The 20,404-nt window shown below is 41.0% G+C and overlaps 1 protein-coding gene across 2 annotated transcripts in view; it reads left to right on the forward strand.

Moving 5' to 3' along the window:
- The window catches only part of CAMKK1 (calcium/calmodulin dependent protein kinase kinase 1), a 179,180-nt gene that overhangs the window by 60,229 nt on the left and 98,547 nt on the right, over window positions 1–20,404 (forward strand). For both annotated transcript variants that reach the window (XM_070735175.1, XM_070735176.1), the window contains exon 2: window positions 17,628–18,196. In XM_070735175.1, coding sequence (XP_070591276.1) covers window positions 17,741–18,196 — 456 coding nt within the window. In that variant the 5' untranslated portion in view covers window positions 17,628–17,740. The remainder of the gene's footprint in view (window positions 1–17,627; window positions 18,197–20,404) is intronic.

Below are 20,404 nucleotides of genomic sequence, written 5' to 3' on the forward strand. Positions count from 1 at the left end.
TTACTGAAGTCATATTTTTTACAGTCAAGTTTGGAGCGATTAATATTAAGTTAAAATCTGTTGTGTGCTCTTGTGTTGTTGTGGTTAAAGCTGAAGTAGTCGCCGACAGGCAGGACGTTGCAGCATATGATCTTGTGGGCAATACTTAGATCTTGTTTAAGGCATCTTAGTTCTAAGCTGTCTAGACCCAGAATTGAAAGTCTAGTCTCGTAGGGTATTCTGTTTCGAGTGGAGGAGTGAAGGGCTCTTCTGGTGAAGTATCTTTGGACATTTTCAAGGGTGTTGAAATGTGGCTGAATTCCTTCCTGGAATTATAAACATATATTGTTTCCTTTTCTCTTACTATGACTAAGTTATTAATCTACCTTATTTAGCAAAAACTTCAGAAGAGAATGATTTAGGGGTAGTTATTTCTAACAGTCTCAAAATGGGTGAACAGTGCGGTCAGGTGGTAGGGAAAGCACCTACAAAAAGATAGAGGGACTCTAAGACGGCGATGAGGAGCACGCACCTTCCATACACCTGGTGCAAGGCTGCCTCCATATACTGCGCCAGAGAGAGAAACCCAAGCGGGCGAGACAGGGAGTGCCACCGAAAGGCTTCTCTGGCAGCCCAGAAATGACCGAAATGGCTGGGATTAAAGGGGGAATGGCAGGAAACTGGCCGGGCCTTTGTGGCGCTCTCAAATTTCCTGGGAATTTTTTCCGGGCTCGGGTTCTTAAGTAGAAAATGGTTCTTAAGAAGAGGCAAAAATATCTTGAACAACTGGTTCTTATCTAGAAAAGTTTTTAAGTAGAGGCGTTCTTAAGTAGAGGTACCACTATATTGACAAATTATGTTATCATCAATTACCTCTTGTTTATATAAATATCTATATACTATTTGTCTCAGTGAGAGGCATCATTGAGGCATTTGTCGATAAACGGGATATACTTGGTGACCATTGCATTAGTGTGATGCATCTGCGAGCTGTCAGCACTCTCAACCAGGCGTGACCTATGCATTTTTCAGCCAGACAAGGTGACACTCAAACTTGATCCGTCCTTCCTTCCAAAGATGAACACAGTCTTCCATCGTTCTCAGGAACTTATTTTCCCTTCCTTCTGCGCTCACCTAGCTCATCCAACAGAATAGCGCCGGCATACACTAGATATGCAGAGAGCTCTCAACATCTATTTGAACAGCACTAAGAGCTTCCGAAAAACTGAGGCGATCTTCATAGAATTTCATCCCAAATCCCTAGGGAACTGTGTATCTTCAGCTACCATAGGATACTGGATCAGGAACGCCATTGCAAAAGCGTACGAGCTAGCCACACAGCCTAGGGGAAGGAATCCAGTATTCTTTCCCCAGGAGTGGGGTGAGAATGGAGATTTCGCAATATCCTTCCCCCGGGAGTGCCATGCGCATCAAGCCATGCCCACAGAATAGGTAGGGAATTTTTTTGAATTTCACCCCTACTCTGAGCCCCTGAAAAACGGTTGCTTTTTGATACCAGCTATTTCACTGCTTATAATTCATCCTATTCCTGCTTTGTTTTCAATTGCTAGAGCTCTTGGCTTTCAATCTCTCGCTTCCATGCCAAGATCTAGACTAGAGGTTCAAACAACAGACTAGGGAATAGATAATTGTGACATATGGTGCTGTGTGCCTAAACAAATATAGCTACCAATGTATATTTTGAACTATAAATATTGGGGGATGACTGTCAAAGTTTGCAAGATGATGGCACAAAGCCTTTATGTGTTTTTGCGCTGCACATACAAAAAGCTTAGGGCTCTGATTATGATACTGCACTGGCCATCTCACAGATTTTGACAACCTCTCCCTGATGCCCTCCCGTCTGCTTCCGCCATGTCACTAATGCGGATAGTTGTGACCTAGTTTCACTTCTGCTCCATCTTTATCATTTCTTTGACTGCTCAGAAAGGGAGTGACTGGTTTCATACATTGTAAAAAGCCATAGAAACATAGAAACATAGAAGACTGACGGCAGAAAAAGACCTCATGGTTCATCTAGTCCAGTGATTTTCAACCTTTTTTGAGCCGCAGTACATTTTTTACATTTACAAAACCATGGGGCACATTGAGTGGGGGTGGGGTGGGGGGTGGCTAAAAAAAGTTTGGACAAAATTTTTTTCTCTCTCTTCCTCCCTTTCGCTCTATTTCTCTCTCCCTCCCTCTTTCTCTCCCTTTCTCTTTTTTCTCTCTCTCTCTCCACCCCTCTTTCTTTCTCTCTTCCTTCTTTCCTCTTTTTTGCTCTCTTTCTCCCTCCCTCCCTCCCTCTATGTCTTTCTCTCTCCCACCTTCCCTTCCTCTCTTTCTCTCTCTCTTGCTTTCTTTCTTTCTCTCTCTTGCTCTCTCTCTTGCTTTCTTTCTCTCTTGTTCTCTTTCTCTCTCTTGCCTGCTTTCTCTCTCTCTTGCTCTTTCTTTCTCTCTCTCTCTTTCTCTCTCTCTTGCTCTTTCTTTCTCTCTTTCTCTCTCTCTCTCTTGTTTTCTTTCTCTCTCTGAGCTTCGCGGCACACCTGACCATGTCTCGCGGCGCACTAGTGTGCCACGGCACACTGGTTGAAAAACACTGATCTAGTCTGCCCTTATACTATTTCCTGTATTTTATGTTACAATGGATCTATGTTTATCTCAGGCATGTTTAAATTCAGTTACTGTGGATTTACCAACTACGTCTGCTGGAAGTTTGTTCCAAGGATCTACTACTCTTTCAGTGAAATAATATTTTCTCACGTTGCTTTTGATCTTTCCCCCAACTAACTTCAGATTGTGTCCCCTTGTTCTTGTGTTCACTTTCCTATTAAAAACACTTCCCTCCTGAGCCTTATTTAACCCTTTAACATATTTAAATGTTTTGATCATGTCCCCCCTTTTCCTTCTGTCCTCCAGACTATACAGATTGAGTTCATTAAGTCTTTCCTCATACGTTTTATGCTTAAGACCTTAATACAGTTGCAAGCAAGCTATACTGCATAAAACAACATGTGAATTCAAACATTGCACTTTCTAAACCAGAGTTTCTATCTTGATGCAGTATACCAATTTATACACTTGTAGTAATCTGGCTTAGTTCTGCAACCCAACAAGACCGACACAGACTTCAGAGGATAATCAGAACTGCAGAAAAAACCATTGCTGCCAACCTGCCTTCCATTGAGGACCTGCATACTGCACGAGACAAAAAGAGGGCAGGGAAAATATTTACTGACCCTGGACATAAACTGTTTCACCTCCTACCTTCAAAATGTCGCTATAGAGCATCGTACACCAAGACAACTAGATACAAGAACAGTTTTTCCCAAACACCATCTACTCAACTAAACAATTTCCTCAACACCGTCAAACTATTTACTAAGTTTGCACTACTATTACAGGGTGTGTTCCAAAAGTAATGCAATTATTTTTTTAAAGTAATTTATTGAACAGATTTGCACAAACACTTAAAATTCTTCAAAGTACTGTCCTTGGGCCTCTACACATTTTTTCCAGCGACTCTGCCATGACTGGTACACGCCCTGGAAGGCATCTTCGGGGACCTCTTGCAAGGTCTTCGTCACGGCTGATTGGATCTCCTCTATGGATAAAAAACGGGTTGCTTTAGGGCTGCCTTAATCCGAGGAAACAAAAAGAAGTCTGCTGGGGCAACGTCAGGACTATGGGGGGGGCAGCGTTGGCACCTGGTGTTTGGCCAGGAACTCGCGGACTCGTAGTGCATTGTGGCAAGTCACGTCATGATAGAGTTGCCAGGTAGCGGAGATTTTATTTATTTATTTTATTTATTTATTGGATTTATATGCCGCCCCCCTCCGTAGACTCGGGGCGGCTAACAACAATGATAAAAACAGCATGTAACAATCCAATAATAAAACAACTAAAAACCCTTATTATAAAACCAAACATACACACAAACATACCATGCATAAGTTGTAATGGCCTAGGGGGAAGGAATATCTCAAATCCCCCATGCATGGCGGTATAAGTGAGTCTTGAGTAGTTTACGAAAGATAGCGAGGGTGGGGGCAGTTCTAATCTCCGGGGGGAGTTGGTTCCAGAGGGCCGGGGCCGCCACAGAGAAGGGTCTTCCCCTGGGGCCCGCCAAGCGACATTGTTTAGTCGACGGGACCCGGAGAAGGCCAACTCTGTGGAACCTTATCAGTCTTTTCTCATCCTGATTACCCGTTTTCGCAGTCTTTCCAGCACATCCATGTAGTAGGCAGCGTTAACTGTCTGTCCTTGAGGAACAAACTCCTTATGGACTACTCCTTTACTGTCGAAAAAAGACAATGAGCATTGTTTTCACTTTTGATTTGCTCATTCTTGCCTTTTGGGGTTTGGGGGACTGGTCGGTGTACCACTCAGAGCTTTGGCGTTTTGTTTCTGGGTTGTATTCAGAAATCCAGGTTTCATCACCAGTGATGATGTTGTCCAGATAATCAGATTCAATTTCTATACGTTGCAAAAGTTCACTTGAAATTTCCATTCCATTTTTTTCGTGACATGGTCGGCATGCAGAGGTTTACAATAACTGATGTCCTGCCGCTTCCACAGCTTGGAGAGCACTGAGACCGGTTTCGTGGCAAAGCTTAGTGTCCCCCATCCCTACTCCAAGTGCTTCGGTCCCACTCCGACCAATAGGAGCAGCGCGGGAAATTCAATTGCAATACTTTTGGAACGCAACCTGTATTACTAATTTTTCTCATCATTCCTATCAACCATCTCCTCCCACTTATGATTGTATGACTGTAACTTGTTGCTTGTATCCTTAAGATTTGTATTAATATTGATTGTTTCCTGATTGCTTATTTGATCTCTATGACTATCCCTATCAAGTGTTGTACCTCATGATTCTTGACAAATGCATCTTTTCTTTTATGTACACTGAGAGTCTATGCACCAAAGACAAATTCCTTATGTGTCTAAAGACACTTGGCCAATAAAGAATTATATTCTGTTCTGCTCTATTCTATCTAGTTTATTTGATTCAAGGAAATTCATCTTTTTTCTTTAAAAGACATTAGTTTTTTTTTAAAAAAAAACACATTTGTCTCTGTTTGGTCAAAATACTTGTGCGTTGAGTCTTGATGTTTGAAGATTGGAATTAGCCATTCACTCTCAAATGCAAAGCATTTTCCTTGCAATAAAGAACAATTATGAGTCCGATACCATGCCCTAATCTTTCCAAATGAGTTATTTAGCTATTAAGGTTCAAACTAACCATTAAAAACATGGCCTAGTCTCATTGCTTCCATTATTGAAGCTCATCTGCCATCAGTAAACAAAAACTCATGCTTGACAGTTCACCATGGAATGAATATCTTCAATAATGCAACAGCTCCATAAAATGTTTGCAGATGCTTTCCCCCAAGTGTAACTATGACATAAACATTCACTTTTTTTTTGCTTTTGCTCTAACCTCAGACATTTGCAAGCCAGCCAAAGTCAAGATGGGTGAGAAGTGCGTGCTGACATAATCATGTAAATTACATGTAAATTACATGTAAATCACATGTTAGCAAAAACTTCAGAAGAGAAGGATTTAGGGGTAGTGAGCAGTGTGGTCGGGCAGTAGGAAAAGCAAGTAGGATGCTTGGCTGCATAGCTAGAGGTATAACAAGCAGGAAGAGGGAGATTGTGATCCCCTTATATAGAGCGCTGGTGAGACCCCATTTGGAATACTGTGTTCAGTTCTGGAGCCCTCGCCTACAAAAAGATATTGATAAAATTGAACGGGTCCAAAGACGGGCTACAAGAATGGTGGAAGGTCTTAAGCATAAAACGTATCAGGAAAAACCTGAACTCAATCTGTATAGTCTGGAGGACAAAAGGGAACACGATCGAAACATTTAAATATGTTCAGGAGGGAAGTGTTTTTAATAGGAAAGTGAACACAAGAACAAGGGGACACAATCTGAAGTTAGTTGGGGGAAAGATCAAAAGCAACGTGAGAAAATATTATTTCATTGAAAGAGTAGTAGATGCTTGGAACAAACTTCCAGCAGATGTGGTTGGTAAATCCACAGTAACTGAATTTAAACATGCCTGGGATAAACATATATCCATTGTAAGATAAAATACAGGAAATAGTATACGGGCAGACTAGATGGACCATGAGGTCTTTTTCTGCCGTCAGTCTTCTATGTTTCTATGTGTGTGTCAATCTTGCATCCGACATGCTGGAATGAATACAGAATTCTGGCAAATTTGTATCATTATGTCATCATGTCATCGTTACAGCTTGCTTCAGATGCTGCGGTTTGTTTTGTGATGTTGTCTCCAGCGTGTGAGCGAGATACTCTCAGCTTCAATTGTGCTTAGCTCTATAGGTGTTCAATAGCACTTCCACCCTAGGAGTGCCACATTAGGCAATTGAACCACTTCCACACGACCTGCCACCGTAGAATTCTGAGGATCCGGTGCCTAACACTGAGGTCCTCTCCAGAGCAGGCCTGCCATCAATTCCCACCCTGCTGATGAAAGCCCAGACATGCTGAGAGCCATGTTGCTAGGATGCCAGACCATCAGGAAATGGCATTACTAATAACGAGGAGGAATATGGGCGAGTTTAAACAAATTAAAGAAGCAGCTATAGAAAGTGCCCAAGCGGTAATAGTTTTAGTTTGGAAGTATGCAACAAAATAGACATTACAAAATTGGTATCGGTACATGATGGAACATATTCAAAATAGGGAGTGTAGAAGAAACATCACTTTTTCTTGTGTGTAAGTTTCATTGTGTTCAATAAATAATTGTTGAAGAAGAAAAAATGTGGTACATTACTTTCTGGGCGACCCTCATATATCTTATGGTAAACCGCCCAGAGTCCTTTGGGAGTTGGACAGCATAGAAATTTATTTATTATTTATTTATTTATTATTTAGATTTGTATGCCGCCCCTCTCCGCAGACTCGGGGCGGCTCACAACAAAGTGAAAAAAACCAATCTACAACAAATCTAAATTACTGTTTAAAAATATTTAAAAGACCCCATTTTCTAAACACACATACATACAAACATACCATTCATAAATTGTATCTGCCCGGGGGAGATGTTTCAGTTCCCCCATGCCTGACGACAGAGGTGGGTCTTAAGGAGCTTACGAAAGGCAAGGAGAGTAGGGGCAGTCCTAATCTCCGGGGGGAGTTGATTCCAGAGGGCCGGGGCCGCCACAGAGAAGGCTCTTCCCCTGGGGCCTGCCAACCGACATTGTTTAGTTGACGGGACCCGGAGAAGGCCTACTCTGTGGGACCTAATCGGTTGCTGGGATTCGTGCGGCAGCAGGCGGTCTCGGAGATATTCTGGTCCAGTGCCATGAAGGGCTTTAAAGGTCATAACCAACACTTTGAATTGTGACCGGAAGTTGATCGGCAACCCATGCAGACTGCGGAGTGTTGGTGAAACATGGGCATACCTAGGTAAGCCCATGACTGCTCTCGCAGCTGCATTCTGCACGATCTGAAGTTTCCAAACACTTTTCAAAGGTAGCCCCATGTAGAGAGCATTACAGTAGTCGAACCTCGAGGTGATGAGGGCATGAGTGACTGTGAGCAGTGAGTCCCGGTCCAGATAGGGCCGCAACTGGTGCACCAGATGAACCTGGGCAAACGCCCCCCTCGCCACAGCTGAAAGATGTTTCTCTAATGTGAGCTGTGGATCGAGGAGGACGTCCAAGTTGCGGACCCTCTCCGAGGGGGTCAATAATTCCCCCCCCCAGGGTAATGGAAGGACAGATGGAATTGTCCTTGGGAGGCAAAACCCACAGCCACTCCGTCTTATCTGGGTTGAGTTTGAGTCTGTTGACACCCATCCAGGCCCCAACAGCCTCCAGACACCAATCAATCAATCAATCAATAAATAAATAAATAAATAAATAAAATAAATAAACAAACAAACAAACAAACACCCATGCCTGCTATCTTGTACATGTTTGACAAACAAACAAATAATAATAATAAAAAGAAAAGTAGCAGAGAACTTATATTGTTAATATATATTTTTGTCACATACACTAGTGAAACACACCATCATTTTAATTTTTCTGGAATGCATTTGGGTTTGATTTGCACCCTAGTTACCGCCATCCCCTGCTTTCCCTGAGTAATTCTTGGTTGATTACTGCTTATACATGCAATTAGAATAATTACAACTGATTATGCAAAGCAATATCATTGTGTAATTAGAACACAGAATGATAAAGAATAATGCACTGCCGTTTTGTCTCTTTATTTCTCGTTTTACTCCCCGAGCCAGCTGCGTAAGAGCATAAAATAGCTGGTTATTTCTGCCGTTGGCCTTTAAGGAAGACAGCTCATTTAGAACCCCAGAGGACTTCGGAACAGACCTTTCAATGCAAACTTCGCCATTTGAATAATTTATATTTGACTAGACCAACTGCATATTTTTTAGTTATTTTGTTATGAACGGAGAACGCAGATACATTGCCACAAAAGGAACGGCCTTCGTGATGGAATAGAGAGATTCTGCTTTCAGGCCTTGATCACATTGTGTCTCTCCACCTCATATCTTCTGTTCTCCTTCCATTGAGCTCATTTTGGCATCTGCAGGTAGTCCTCTACTTAGGACCACAACTGAGTCCCAAATTTCTACTGCTATGTGAAATGTTTGCTAAGGGAATTATGTCCCATTTTCTAGTGTTTCTTATCACATTTATTTATTTATTTATTTATTTATTTATTTTATTGGATTTCTAGGTTGCCCTTCTCCTATGGACTTGGGCAGCTTACAGTGCAGAAGACAACTGCGCGAGCAGTCATGGGACTATTATTATTATTATTATTATTATTATTATTATTATTAATTAGATTTGTATGCCGCCCCTCTCCGAAGACTCAGAGTGGCTAGCCAGACATTTCTCCAGCACTCCGCGGTCTGCACTGGCTGCCAATTGGTTTCCAGACCCAGTTCAAAGTGTTGGCCAAATTTTTTTGTGCCACATTGTGGGTGTGGCTTATTTTGTGGGTGTGGCTTGTTTGTCATGTGACTGGGTAGGAGTGGCTTGCTGGCCATGTGATCAGATGGGAATGGCTTGAATGATCATCATCATGCAAGGGAACTGTTAAGTCCTCAACCTACAACCTCACCAGTGTCACTGTCTAGGGTGACAATTTGCTTTGCGTTTCCCGCGCTCTCCTTCCTGGATCGCCCCCTGCCTCAGACCGGGAAGCTAGGCGAACGGGTGCCAATCAGCTGTTGAGAAAAGAGGGGAGAGGAGACCTGCCGGTGCTGGTCTCCCAGTCGCTTTCTGAGGAGGAGGAGGATGGGAGGGGGGATGGCCAGCTGGAGCTGGGCACATAGCTTCATTTCCACTGGTGGAACTGCGTTCCACCCCATCCTGCCTGCTGCCCACTCCTGGTTATGACCTATAAAGCCCTACATGGCATGGAATCAGATTAAATGTTCACGCCCCTGTTGCATCGGGGCAGGGTTTCATTTTTTTTTTTAATTAGTTTTTCTTAAAATAAACAAACACACATACAAACATTAAACATAAAGTGGGGGTGCATTTCCCCCGCTTCTCTTGAAAGTATAGATTCAAATACAGAAAAAGAATACATAATTGAATATATGTTGAATATTAAAAAGTCTAGTAAATTTAGGTTTAAATTTTCAAAATCTTAAGTACTATGCATATATAAACTAAATTTCTTAATATATTGCTTATACATAAACTAATATACCATAATCATCAAACAATACATTTAATCTAATTTTAACTACTATACGTGTATAAACCAAAATTCTTTATATATTGCTTATACGTAAACTAATATACCATAATCATCAAACAATACATTTAAGCTAATTTTAACTATTATACGTATATAAACCAAAATTCTTAATATGTTGCTTTGGGGCAGGGTTTCAAAGATAAGCAAGAGACCATTGTAGGAGAGGAAGAAGCCAACTTTATTCCAGGAGCGAATGCATCAAAAGTCTCCAAGCAATCCTTCGATATGATCCAATACCATACAATCTCATTCCATCCGGCAAATCCCATCGAGCAATTCTCTCATCAAACAATTCTCTTTTCTTCTTCCCAGCCCGCTTTCTTATAGGAACGTTATCTCTATGCAGTTTTTGCTAGGTGCACGTGTAGTTTACAGTATTGGTTATGACCTTCACGGCATAGGACCAGATTATCTCCGAGACCGCCTTCTGCCGCAGCTCCTAAAATCACTGCAGAGCTCAATAGACACGTACAGAACCGAGTTTCCACAAAAACTGTTCGAAGGGAGCTTCACAAATCTGGATTCCACGGAAGAGCTGTGTTTCCATTGTTTTGTCCACCCCCTGTATGCTAACTTATGCTAATAGCATAAAGGGACAAAGCAACCGTATGTGGTTAGGAACACATTAGGGCTTGCCCAACAATGTGACCTTAGACCTACACAAGGAATACTACACGCCCCTGCAGCACATCCCTCAACGAACTGGCAGCAAAGAAAACCAGAACCCACCCCTGATCACAGGACCCAGCGTCACTGCAACCATCATGAATATGTACCAATTGCCAAACATCCGAATTTTGTTCAAGTGACTATGAGGATTATGCGGATGATGCAATAGTCTTAAAACTGTCATAAGTCACTTCTTTCAGTGCCAATGTAATGTTGAACAGTCACTATACGAACTGACCTAAGCCATATGTTGAGGATTACTATGCAAGTTCTTTTGTAACATCTCTACAGATATGTAGATTGCAGCTGGGAGAGCAATCATGGGCTTTCCCAAATACGCCCATGTTACACCAACACTTCGCAGTCTGCATTGGTTGCCGATCAGTTTCCGGTCACAATTCAAAGTGTTGGTTATGACCTATAAAGCCCTTCATGGCACCGGACCAGAATATCTCACGGACCACCTTCTGCTGCACGAATCCCAGCGACCAGTTAGGTCCCACAGAGTAAGCCTTCTCCGGGTCCTGTCAACTAAACAATGTCGCTTGGTGGGACCCAGGGGAAGAGCCTTCTCTGTGGCGGCCCCGGCCCTCTGGAACCAACTCCCCCCAGAGATTAGAATTGCTCCCACCCTCCTTGCCTTTCGTAAGCTTCTTAAAACCCACCTCTGCCACCAGGCATGGGGGAACTGAGATATTCTTTCCCCCTAGGCCTTTACAATTTTATGCATGGTATGTCTGTATGTATGTTTGGTTTTACAATAAGGGTTTTTAACTGTTTTAATATTGGATTGTCATATGCTGTTTTACTACTGTTGTTAGCCGCCCTGAGTCTACAGAGAGGGGCGGCATACAAATCCAATCCAATCCAATCCAATCAAATATCAGATCTCTACAGCCAAAGTCTTTAATTTAATTTAATTTAATTTCTTGTATTTCTATGCCGCCCAACTCCCAAAGGACTCTCGGCGTGTTAACATTTACTCATTGTTAATTTTTACTTTCCTGACTGCTCCTCCTGTGTGTCCTGATATAATTACAAAATAGCATTACAAAATAAAAATGTATAGTGAAGAGATAAGGAACGATTTTGGATCTGCTGGATTTAAAGACCTTCTTTTTCCATAATGTGTTCCCAGAATAGAGAGAAATCTCTGGAGCTAATCTATTCATTTATTGAGTTTTTTGAACTGCTGATTAGTGAAGACTCCTGTTGGTTTGTAACATAGAACAACAGGGTTAAAGCCATCGTTAGTAAAATAAATATTACAAAAAGCAACAATTAAAAGATACTTAAAAGCTGATGAAGAGATTATAGAAACATAGAAACACAGAATATTGACGGCAGAAAAAGACCTCATGGTCCATCTAGTCTGCCCTTATAGTATTTCTTGTATTTTATCTTAGGATGGATATATGTTTATCCCAGGCATGTTTAAATTCAGTTACTGTGGATTTACCAACCACGTCTGCTGGAAGTTTGTTCCAAGGAACTACTACTCTTTTAGTAAAAAAACATTATCGCAAGTTGCTTTTGATCTTTCCCCCAACTAACTTCAGATTGTGTACCCTTGTTCTTGTGTTCACTTTCCTATTAAAAACACTTCCCTCCTGAACCTTATATAACCCTTCCACCTATTTAAATGTTTCGATCATGTCCCCCCTTTCCCTTCTGTCCTCCAGACTATACAGATTGAGTTCATTAAGTCTTTCTTATTTGCCTTATTGAGAAAGCCAGTCCAGCTTTAATCGATTGGCGGGGATTTTTTCCATCCTGGTGCTTCAGTCATTTTGAGATTGCACCAAGGATTTGGATTATTATCGTTGTTGTTGTTGTTGTTATTATTATTATTATTATTATTATTATTATTATTATTTGCATAGTGGTTGTCTAGGCTGCAGCTCTTCCACCTCTGGTCTCCCAAGGCTATTCTCATAGCCCAGGGGTAGGCAAAGTTGGCTCTTCTATAACAGGTGGACTTCAACTCCCAGAATTCCTCAGCTAGCCTGATTGGCTAAAGAATTCTGGGAGTTGACGTCCACAGGTCATAGAAGAGCCAACTTTGCCTATCCCTGCCCATTACAGGTTGACTGAGAGTGCTTGGCTGATTTAAACTCACCTAACTGGCTTCATGTCTTAAATCACCATCTTCTGGTTTTTAGCCCCCCCCCACCCACCCCAATCTTAGCTACTGTACTCAACTGGCAAGAAACTGAATTTAAAATACCAGTGCAAAATCAAATTCATAGAAACATAGAAGACTGACGGCGGAAAAAGACCTCATGGTCCATCTAGTCTGCCCTTATACTATTTCCTGTATTTTATCTTAGGATGGATATATGTTTATCCCAGGCATGTTTAAATTCAGTTAATTTACCAACAACGTCTGCTGGAAATTTGTTCCAAGCATCTACTACTCTTTCAGTAAAATAATATTTTCTCACGTTGTTTCTGATCTTTCCCCCAACTAACCTCAGATTGTGCCCCCTTGTTCTTGTGTTCACTTTCCTATTAAAAAAACACTTCCCTCCTGAACCTTATTTAACCCTTTAACATATTTAAATGTTTCGATCATGTCCCCCCGTTCCCTTCTGTCCTCCAGACTATACAGGTTGACTTCATTAAGTCTTTCTTATTTGCCTTATTGAGAAAGGCAGTCCAGCTTTAATCGATTGGTGGGGATTTTTTCCATCCTGGTGCTTCAGTCGTTTTGAGATTGCACCAAGGATTTGGATTGTTGTTGTTGTTGTTGTTGTTGTTGTTGTTGTTGTTATTATTATTATTATTATTTGCATGATGGTTGTCTAGGCTGCAGCTCTTCCACCTCTGGTCTCCCAAGGCTATTCTCATAGCCCAGGGGTAGGCAAAGTTGGCTCTTCTATAACAGGTGGACTTCAACTCCCAGAATTCCTGAGCTAGCCTGATTGGCTAAAGAATTCTGGGAGTTGAAGTCCACAGGTCATAGAAGAGCCAACTTTGCCTACCCCTGTCATAGCCCATTACAGGTTGACTGAGAGTGCTTGGCTGATTTAAACTAACTGGCTAACTATCCTAACTGGCTTCATGTCTTAAGGGAGAACTATAAATCACCATCTCCTGGTTTTTAGCCCCCTTCCATCTTAGCTACTGTACTCAACTGGCAAGAAACTGAATTTAAAATACCAATGCAAAATCAAATCCCTACTCATCAGTGCTTTGGCAAACTTATTTCATGTATAGATATGTTCAGACTGTGAGTTCTGATGAAAATCGACTGATAAACCAAATAGAGGATATTAAACTTTGGATATTAAAATAAACTATTCCACTTGATTGCATCACAGGGAGGAAGCTACTGAGATCTTCTTTCTCGGAAACATATCACTGGCCGTTTTCTCACCAATTAATCTGACAGCAAGGCAGCAAAGACTTCTCCGTCAGATTTAATTGACCACCTGACATTTCATAAGCTGTTGTGAGGTTGCTTTCAGAACCTCTTCTTTCTTTATCCTTTTCCTGTGTTACATAAAAATGTATCTCCTGCCATTAATGGCCAATAATATCTCCAGGAAAGGAATTGGCTGCAACTGATTTAATACAGTGGGTGGAAATGCAGATGGTGAGGCTGATTATGTCTGCCTGCCTGTCTGCCTATCTCTATCTATCCATCCATCCATCCATCCATCCATCCATCCATCCATCCATCTATCTATCTCTGTCTGTATGTCTATCTATATCTATCTATCTATCTATCTATCTATCTATCTATCTATCTATCTATCTATCTATCTATCTATCTCTGTATGTCTATCTATATATATCTATCTAATACATATCTATCTCTGTCTGTATGTATGTCTGTCTGTCTGTCTGTCTATCTATCTATATCTATCTATCTAGTGTGTGTGTGTGTGTATATAGTATGTCACATGTTTTTTTGCTGAATTTGAAAATTAAGAAAATTAATATAAAATTATATATAAGCCAAATACCACTCACTCATCACCTAATCTCTGCAAAGCCTACCAATTTGAAACTTGCCAGGTATGTTCCTCTTGGCTTCCAGGTGCTCGCTAAGAAAGGATTTTTCAAAATGACCATCAGATCATTAGTATTTTTTGCACAATATTATATTAACATACTCTGATGCTAAGCAGTTAGAGGTTATACTCCCCCTCCACACCTGAAAAGAACTCTGTTCCAACTGCCAGTTGCCTGCTCTGATGCTAAGGAGTTATATTTTCAAGCTTTAAGTGTCAATGTATCAAGCCCAATCGTGACTACTCATTAAATTTCAAGCTTTAACTGTCAATTTATCAAGCCCAATCACATAGCTTCATAGCAAAACATGGCTATCCAGCTACTATATTTATATTTCCTTTGGAGCACACAAGGCTAGAAATGTAGAGTGCTCTATTTCCCCATATCTGCAACAATGCAGTGCATAATATAAAATACACTTTACTGGAGTAGCTAAAGACCAGGTTTGGTCTGAGTTTAACACATATGTTTAGATTACTATGTTCCAATGTATTGTGTGAACAAAAAAAGTTTAGACTATGTTCCAATGTATTGTGTGGACAATGCACTGTACTTGGTACATTTAGGTTCAATATACAGTACCTGGCTAATCCAATTACCTGCTTTGAGTGTCATGTCTGATGTTATTTGCATCAGATTCCCAAGATCCATTTACTGATTCGAACATTTTAATTGTATCCTTGCCTTTCCTAGCAGTGCTATTTCTCTTCTCCAAATTCAGTGCTTTGTGTCACAATATGGAATTTAGAATTAAAAACAAGAAAGTAGTTGGGTTCACTGAAAATTTTCCTGACTGTTTATTACCGTAACCATAGTTATAAAGAGCAGTCCTTTTTTTTAAGAAAGCTGTCCTTTAGATTTATTTAATTTAATATTTGTTTTCTTTCTTTTCCTCTTGAATGTTCCATTGTAAAGCAGAATTATCAACATAAAAATTATATTTTAAGCTTACAAACCTCTTCCAGAGTTGCTCCCTTTTAAGATTTGTCCTTTATTTTCCCCCCCAAGCAAATAGTTTCACTTTAAGTGCATATGTTAAACTGCCAGCAAACAAGCTGTTCTGGATAAGCATCTGTCAAAATTGCTATAGTTACGTTGTGCATGATGAATCCAGCATTGAAAAGAATGTTGGGAATACCATTACTTCCGAGTTATCTTCTTACGTTGTAATCATATTTGCACAACATACTCTAATACAGTGATTTTCAACCTTTTTTGAGCTGCGGCACATTTTTTACATATACAAAATCATGGGGCACATTGAGGGGGGGGACAGTGGGGGGGCTAAAAAAAGTTTGGACAAAAAATTATATCTCTCTCTTCCTCCCTTTCGCTCTATTTCTCTCCCTCTTTCTCTCTCTTCCTTTCTTCCCCTATCTGTCCATCCCTCTTTCTTTCTCCCTTCCTTCCTCTCTTTTTTGCTCTCTTTCTATCTCTCCCTCCTTCCCTGCCTCTCTTTCTCTTGTTTTCTCTCTCTCTCTCTTGCTTTCTTTCTCTCTCTCTCTCTCGCTCGCTTTCTTTCTCTCTCTCTTTCTCTCTTGCTTTCTTTCTCTCTCTCTTTCTCTCTTGCTTTCTCTCTCTCTCTCTTTCTCTCTCTCTTGCTTTCTTTCTCTCTCTCTCTTGCTTTCTTTCTCTCTCTCTTTCTCTCTTGCTTTCTTTCTCTCTCTCTCTCTCTCTTTCTCTCTCTCTTTTGCTTTCTTTCTTTCTCTTGCTGAGCTTTGCGGCACACCTGACCATGTCTCGCGGCACACTAGTGTGCCACGGCACACTGGTTGAAAAACACTGCTCTAATAAGCTAGTGAACTCCTATTGTTCAACATGCTAACCTTAGAAAATAAATCTCACAAAGAAAATGGAGGCTGCACTCTTTCATTTAGATGTGAGTGGGATCAAACCTAATTATAGGGGAAGAGCCTTCTCTGTGGGGGGGCCGACCCTCTGGAACCAGCTCCCCGCTGAGATAAGGATTGCCCCCACCCTCCCTGCCTTTCGTAAACTCCTTAAGACCCACCTCTGCCGTCAGGCATGGGGGAACTAAAACACCTCCCCCTTGCCCATGTTGTGTTGTTGATTGATTGACTGTGTGCCTGTTTTTTTATATATTGGGATTGTTTTAGGAAATTACTAATTTTAAATTGTAATTAGATTGGTGGGCATTGGATTTGTTATTATGTACTGTTTTTTATTATTGTTGTGAGCCGCTCCGAGTTTGCGGAGAGGGGCGGCATATAAATCCAATAAATCTAATCTAATCTAATTAATCTCTTTGCTTAATTTTGTAATCAAAGTTCAACCGCCGAGCAAATCCTGAGGTCACATGAACCACATGTGCAACCTTCCCAGTCGGTTTCACAAAGGCAAAGATGGATTTGCTTAATGACCATGTGATCTGCTTAATGACCATAACAAAAAAAGTTATAACATTAGGCTTGCTTCACTTAGTGATTACAGTATCTATTTTAGCAATGGATGTTCTGGTTGTAGTATATGTTGAGGAAGTACTTGCACTTCTGCTGTATCCTGTAATTGGAAACATAGAAACATAGAAGATTGACGGCAGAAAAAGACCTCACGGTCCATCTAGTCTGCCCAGGTTGCTCTGATAGACCAGTTTCAATAGAAAAACACTTTAAAAGCTGTGGTTATCTGGGTTTTTCTATTAATATTTGTTATATTAGTAATTAAAACACTCATTTTGAAACTATTTGATTCTGCAGGGTCCTGAAAGGGCCTTAAGGATTCCCAGACCCACACTTTGAGATTCACTGTATTTACTACATATACCTATACCTCTACCTAAGAACGCCTCTACTTAAGAACTTTTCTAGATAAGAACCGGGTGTTCAACATTTTTTTGCCTCTTCTTAAGAACCATTTTCTACTTAAGAACCTGAGCCCGGAAAAGGAAATTTGAGAGCGGCACAAAGGCCCAGCCAGTTTCCTGCCATTCCCCCTTTAATCCTGGCCATCTCAGGCTTTTCTGGGCTGCCAGAGGAGCCTTTCAGTGGCGCTTAAGGAGGCTTTGGCAGCCCAGAGCAAATGGACAAAGTTTTATGGAAACTGGGACAAAGTTTTATGGAAGTTGTGGATTAAAATATCTGGAAAGCACCAATTTGCTACCCCTGGGTATCCTGGCTTTTAGAATAATGGCTTCCTCTTTGTTTCTTTTGTTCTTTATTACAGCTCTTTCCAGAAATCCACGTGGCCAAGATCCCCACCTAGGACTCTTCCAAAGAACTCTTCAGTCCTGATGGCTTATACTATCACCTAATGATGCAAAAAGCCAGGATTTGACTATGGGTGATTCTACAGCTGAGATTCTTCGCCAGACTACAGATACGGATTGCAACGATGCCGAGATGGAGCTTTCCGAGAGAGTTTCTGCCATCAGTGTAACTGTTGGTCCCAATGGAATTAAACCAAACAGTCAGGGAGCAATAGACAAAAATGTGGTTCGGTTATCTAATTGCACCGCTGAAAACAGCCAAAGGAATGGGGTCAGTGTTGATTCGAGCACCTCCGAAGAACTGGATGACACCCATGAGTTGCACGAACCAAAGAAGATCCCCAAAAGGCCCATTTTGACTGGCAGGAAGTATTCCCTTCAAGAAAAGACTACTGGGAATTACTTGAGCTCCTCTGATCTTCCGGATTTTGGTCCATACGCCACGGGACCCTCCACGCATATTTCACCACGAACAGGGAGGAGGCCAACAATAGAATCTCACCGAGTCTCCATCTCGGATGCTGCAGTAAGTTTGCTCTCTGTGACCCACTCTGATGGCTAGAAACATAGAAGATTGACAGCAGAAAAAGACCTCATGGTCCATCTAGTCTGCCCTTATAATATTTCCTGTATTTTATCTTAGGATGGATATATGTTTATCCCAGGCATGTTTAAATTCAGTTACTGTGGATTTACCAACCACGTCTGCTGGAAATTTGTTCCAAGCATCTACTACTCTTTCAGTAAAATAATATTTTCTCACGTTGCTTTTGATCTTTCCCCCAACTAACCTCAGATTGTGCCCCCTTGTTCTTGGGTTCACTTTCCTATTAAAAGCACTTCCCCCCTGAACCTTATTTTACCCTTTAACCTATTTAAATGTTTCGATCATGTCCCCCCTTTCCCTTCTGTCCTCCAGACTATAGAGATTGAGTTCATTAAGTCTTTCCTGATACGTTTTATGCTTAAGACCTTCCACCATTTTTATAGCCCGTCTTTGGACCCATTCAATTTTGTCAATATTTTTTTGTAGGTGAGGTCTCCAGAACTGAACACAGTACTGTATTCCAAATGTGGTCTCACCAGCGGGATCATAATCTCTTCCTGCTTGTTATACCTCTAGCTATGCAGCCAAGCATTCTACTTGCTTTCCCTACCGCCTGACTGCACTGTTCACCCATTTTGACACTGTCAAGTAGCTGTTACATCCGCTGGGAATCTCTATGGAGATTCTCAGTCATCCAGGTCATGGTTGTCCCAAAGGTGGTTTTTTCAAAAGGCAACTGGAATGCCTTTGTTTTGTTCTCTTGAAGATGTTTCGCTTCCCATCCAAGAAGCTGCTTCATTTCTGACTGGAGATGCTTCTTGGATGAGAAGCAAAATTTCTTCAAGAGAAAAAACATAGAAACACAGTTACACAAAAAATATTTTTTGTAATCATTGCAGTTGACCTTGTATTTTTCTGAAACATTTTTTTGTTCTAATTTCCAAATTGTATACTGTATAGTTTTTCTGAAGCAGGTATAGTTTCCATGGAGCAGTATCATTTTTATAAGTTATAGGAAATATACTGGCAACATTAAGAAAACACAGGTCTATTAAAAATATTTTTTGTTATCATTGCAGTTGATCTTGTACTTTTCTGAATCATTTTCTGTTCTGATTTCAAAAATGCATATAGTTTTTCTGTAGCAGGTATAGTTTCCATGGAGCAGCATCATTATTATAAGGTTTAAGAAATATACTGGCGACATTAAGAAAACAGTAACACAGGTCCATGAAAAAATATTTTTTGTAATTATCACAGTTGGCCTTGTACTTTTCTGAATCATTTTTTGTTTTGATTTCAAAAATGTATATACTTTTACTGTAGCAGGTATAGTTTCCATGGAGCAGCATCATTATTATAAGGTATTAGAAATACACTGGCGACATTAAGAAAACAGTAATCTACAGATCAGAAATAATGTAATAACAAAAATGTTTTTATCTATCTATCTATCTATCTATCTATCTATCTATCTATCTATCTATTCGATTTGTATGCCGCCTCTCTCTGTAGACTCGGGGCGGCTAACAACAGTAATAAAAAACATCATATAAATCCAATATTAAAACAACTAAAAAATCCTTATTGTAAAACCAAACATCCCTACAAACAAACATAACATGCATAAATTGTAAAGGCCTAGGGGGAAAGAATATCTCAATTCCCCCATGCCTGACGGCAGAGGTGGGTTTTAAGGAGCTTACGAAAGGCGAGGAGGGTGGGGGCAATTCTAATCTCTGGGGGGAGTTGGTTCCCGAGGGCCGGGGCCGCCACAGAGAAGGCTCTTCCCCTGGGCCCCGCCAAATGACATTGTTTTGTTGACGGGACCCGGAGAAGGCCCATTCTGTGGGACCTAACCGGTCGCTGGGATTCATGCGGCAGAAGGCGGTCTCGTAGATACCCTGGTCTGGTGCCATGAAGGGCTTTATAGGTGATGACCAACACTTTGAATTGTGCCCGGAAACTGATCGGCTACCAATGCAGACTGCGGAGTGTTGGTGTTACATGGGCATTTTTGGGAAAGCCCATGATAGCTCTCGCAGCTGCATTCTGCACGATCTGAATTTTCCGAACACTTTTCAAAGGTAGCCCCATGTATATCAGGCACTTTATGTGATGCAGCAAAACAAAGCATATTTTTTGAATCAGCACATCAAACTACATAAAACAGACATATTCATTTTG

The sequence above is a fragment of the Erythrolamprus reginae genome, chromosome 1, assembly GCF_031021105.1.
Source record: "Erythrolamprus reginae isolate rEryReg1 chromosome 1, rEryReg1.hap1, whole genome shotgun sequence".
Classification (NCBI taxonomy): Eukaryota; Metazoa; Chordata; class Lepidosauria; order Squamata; family Dipsadidae; genus Erythrolamprus; species Erythrolamprus reginae.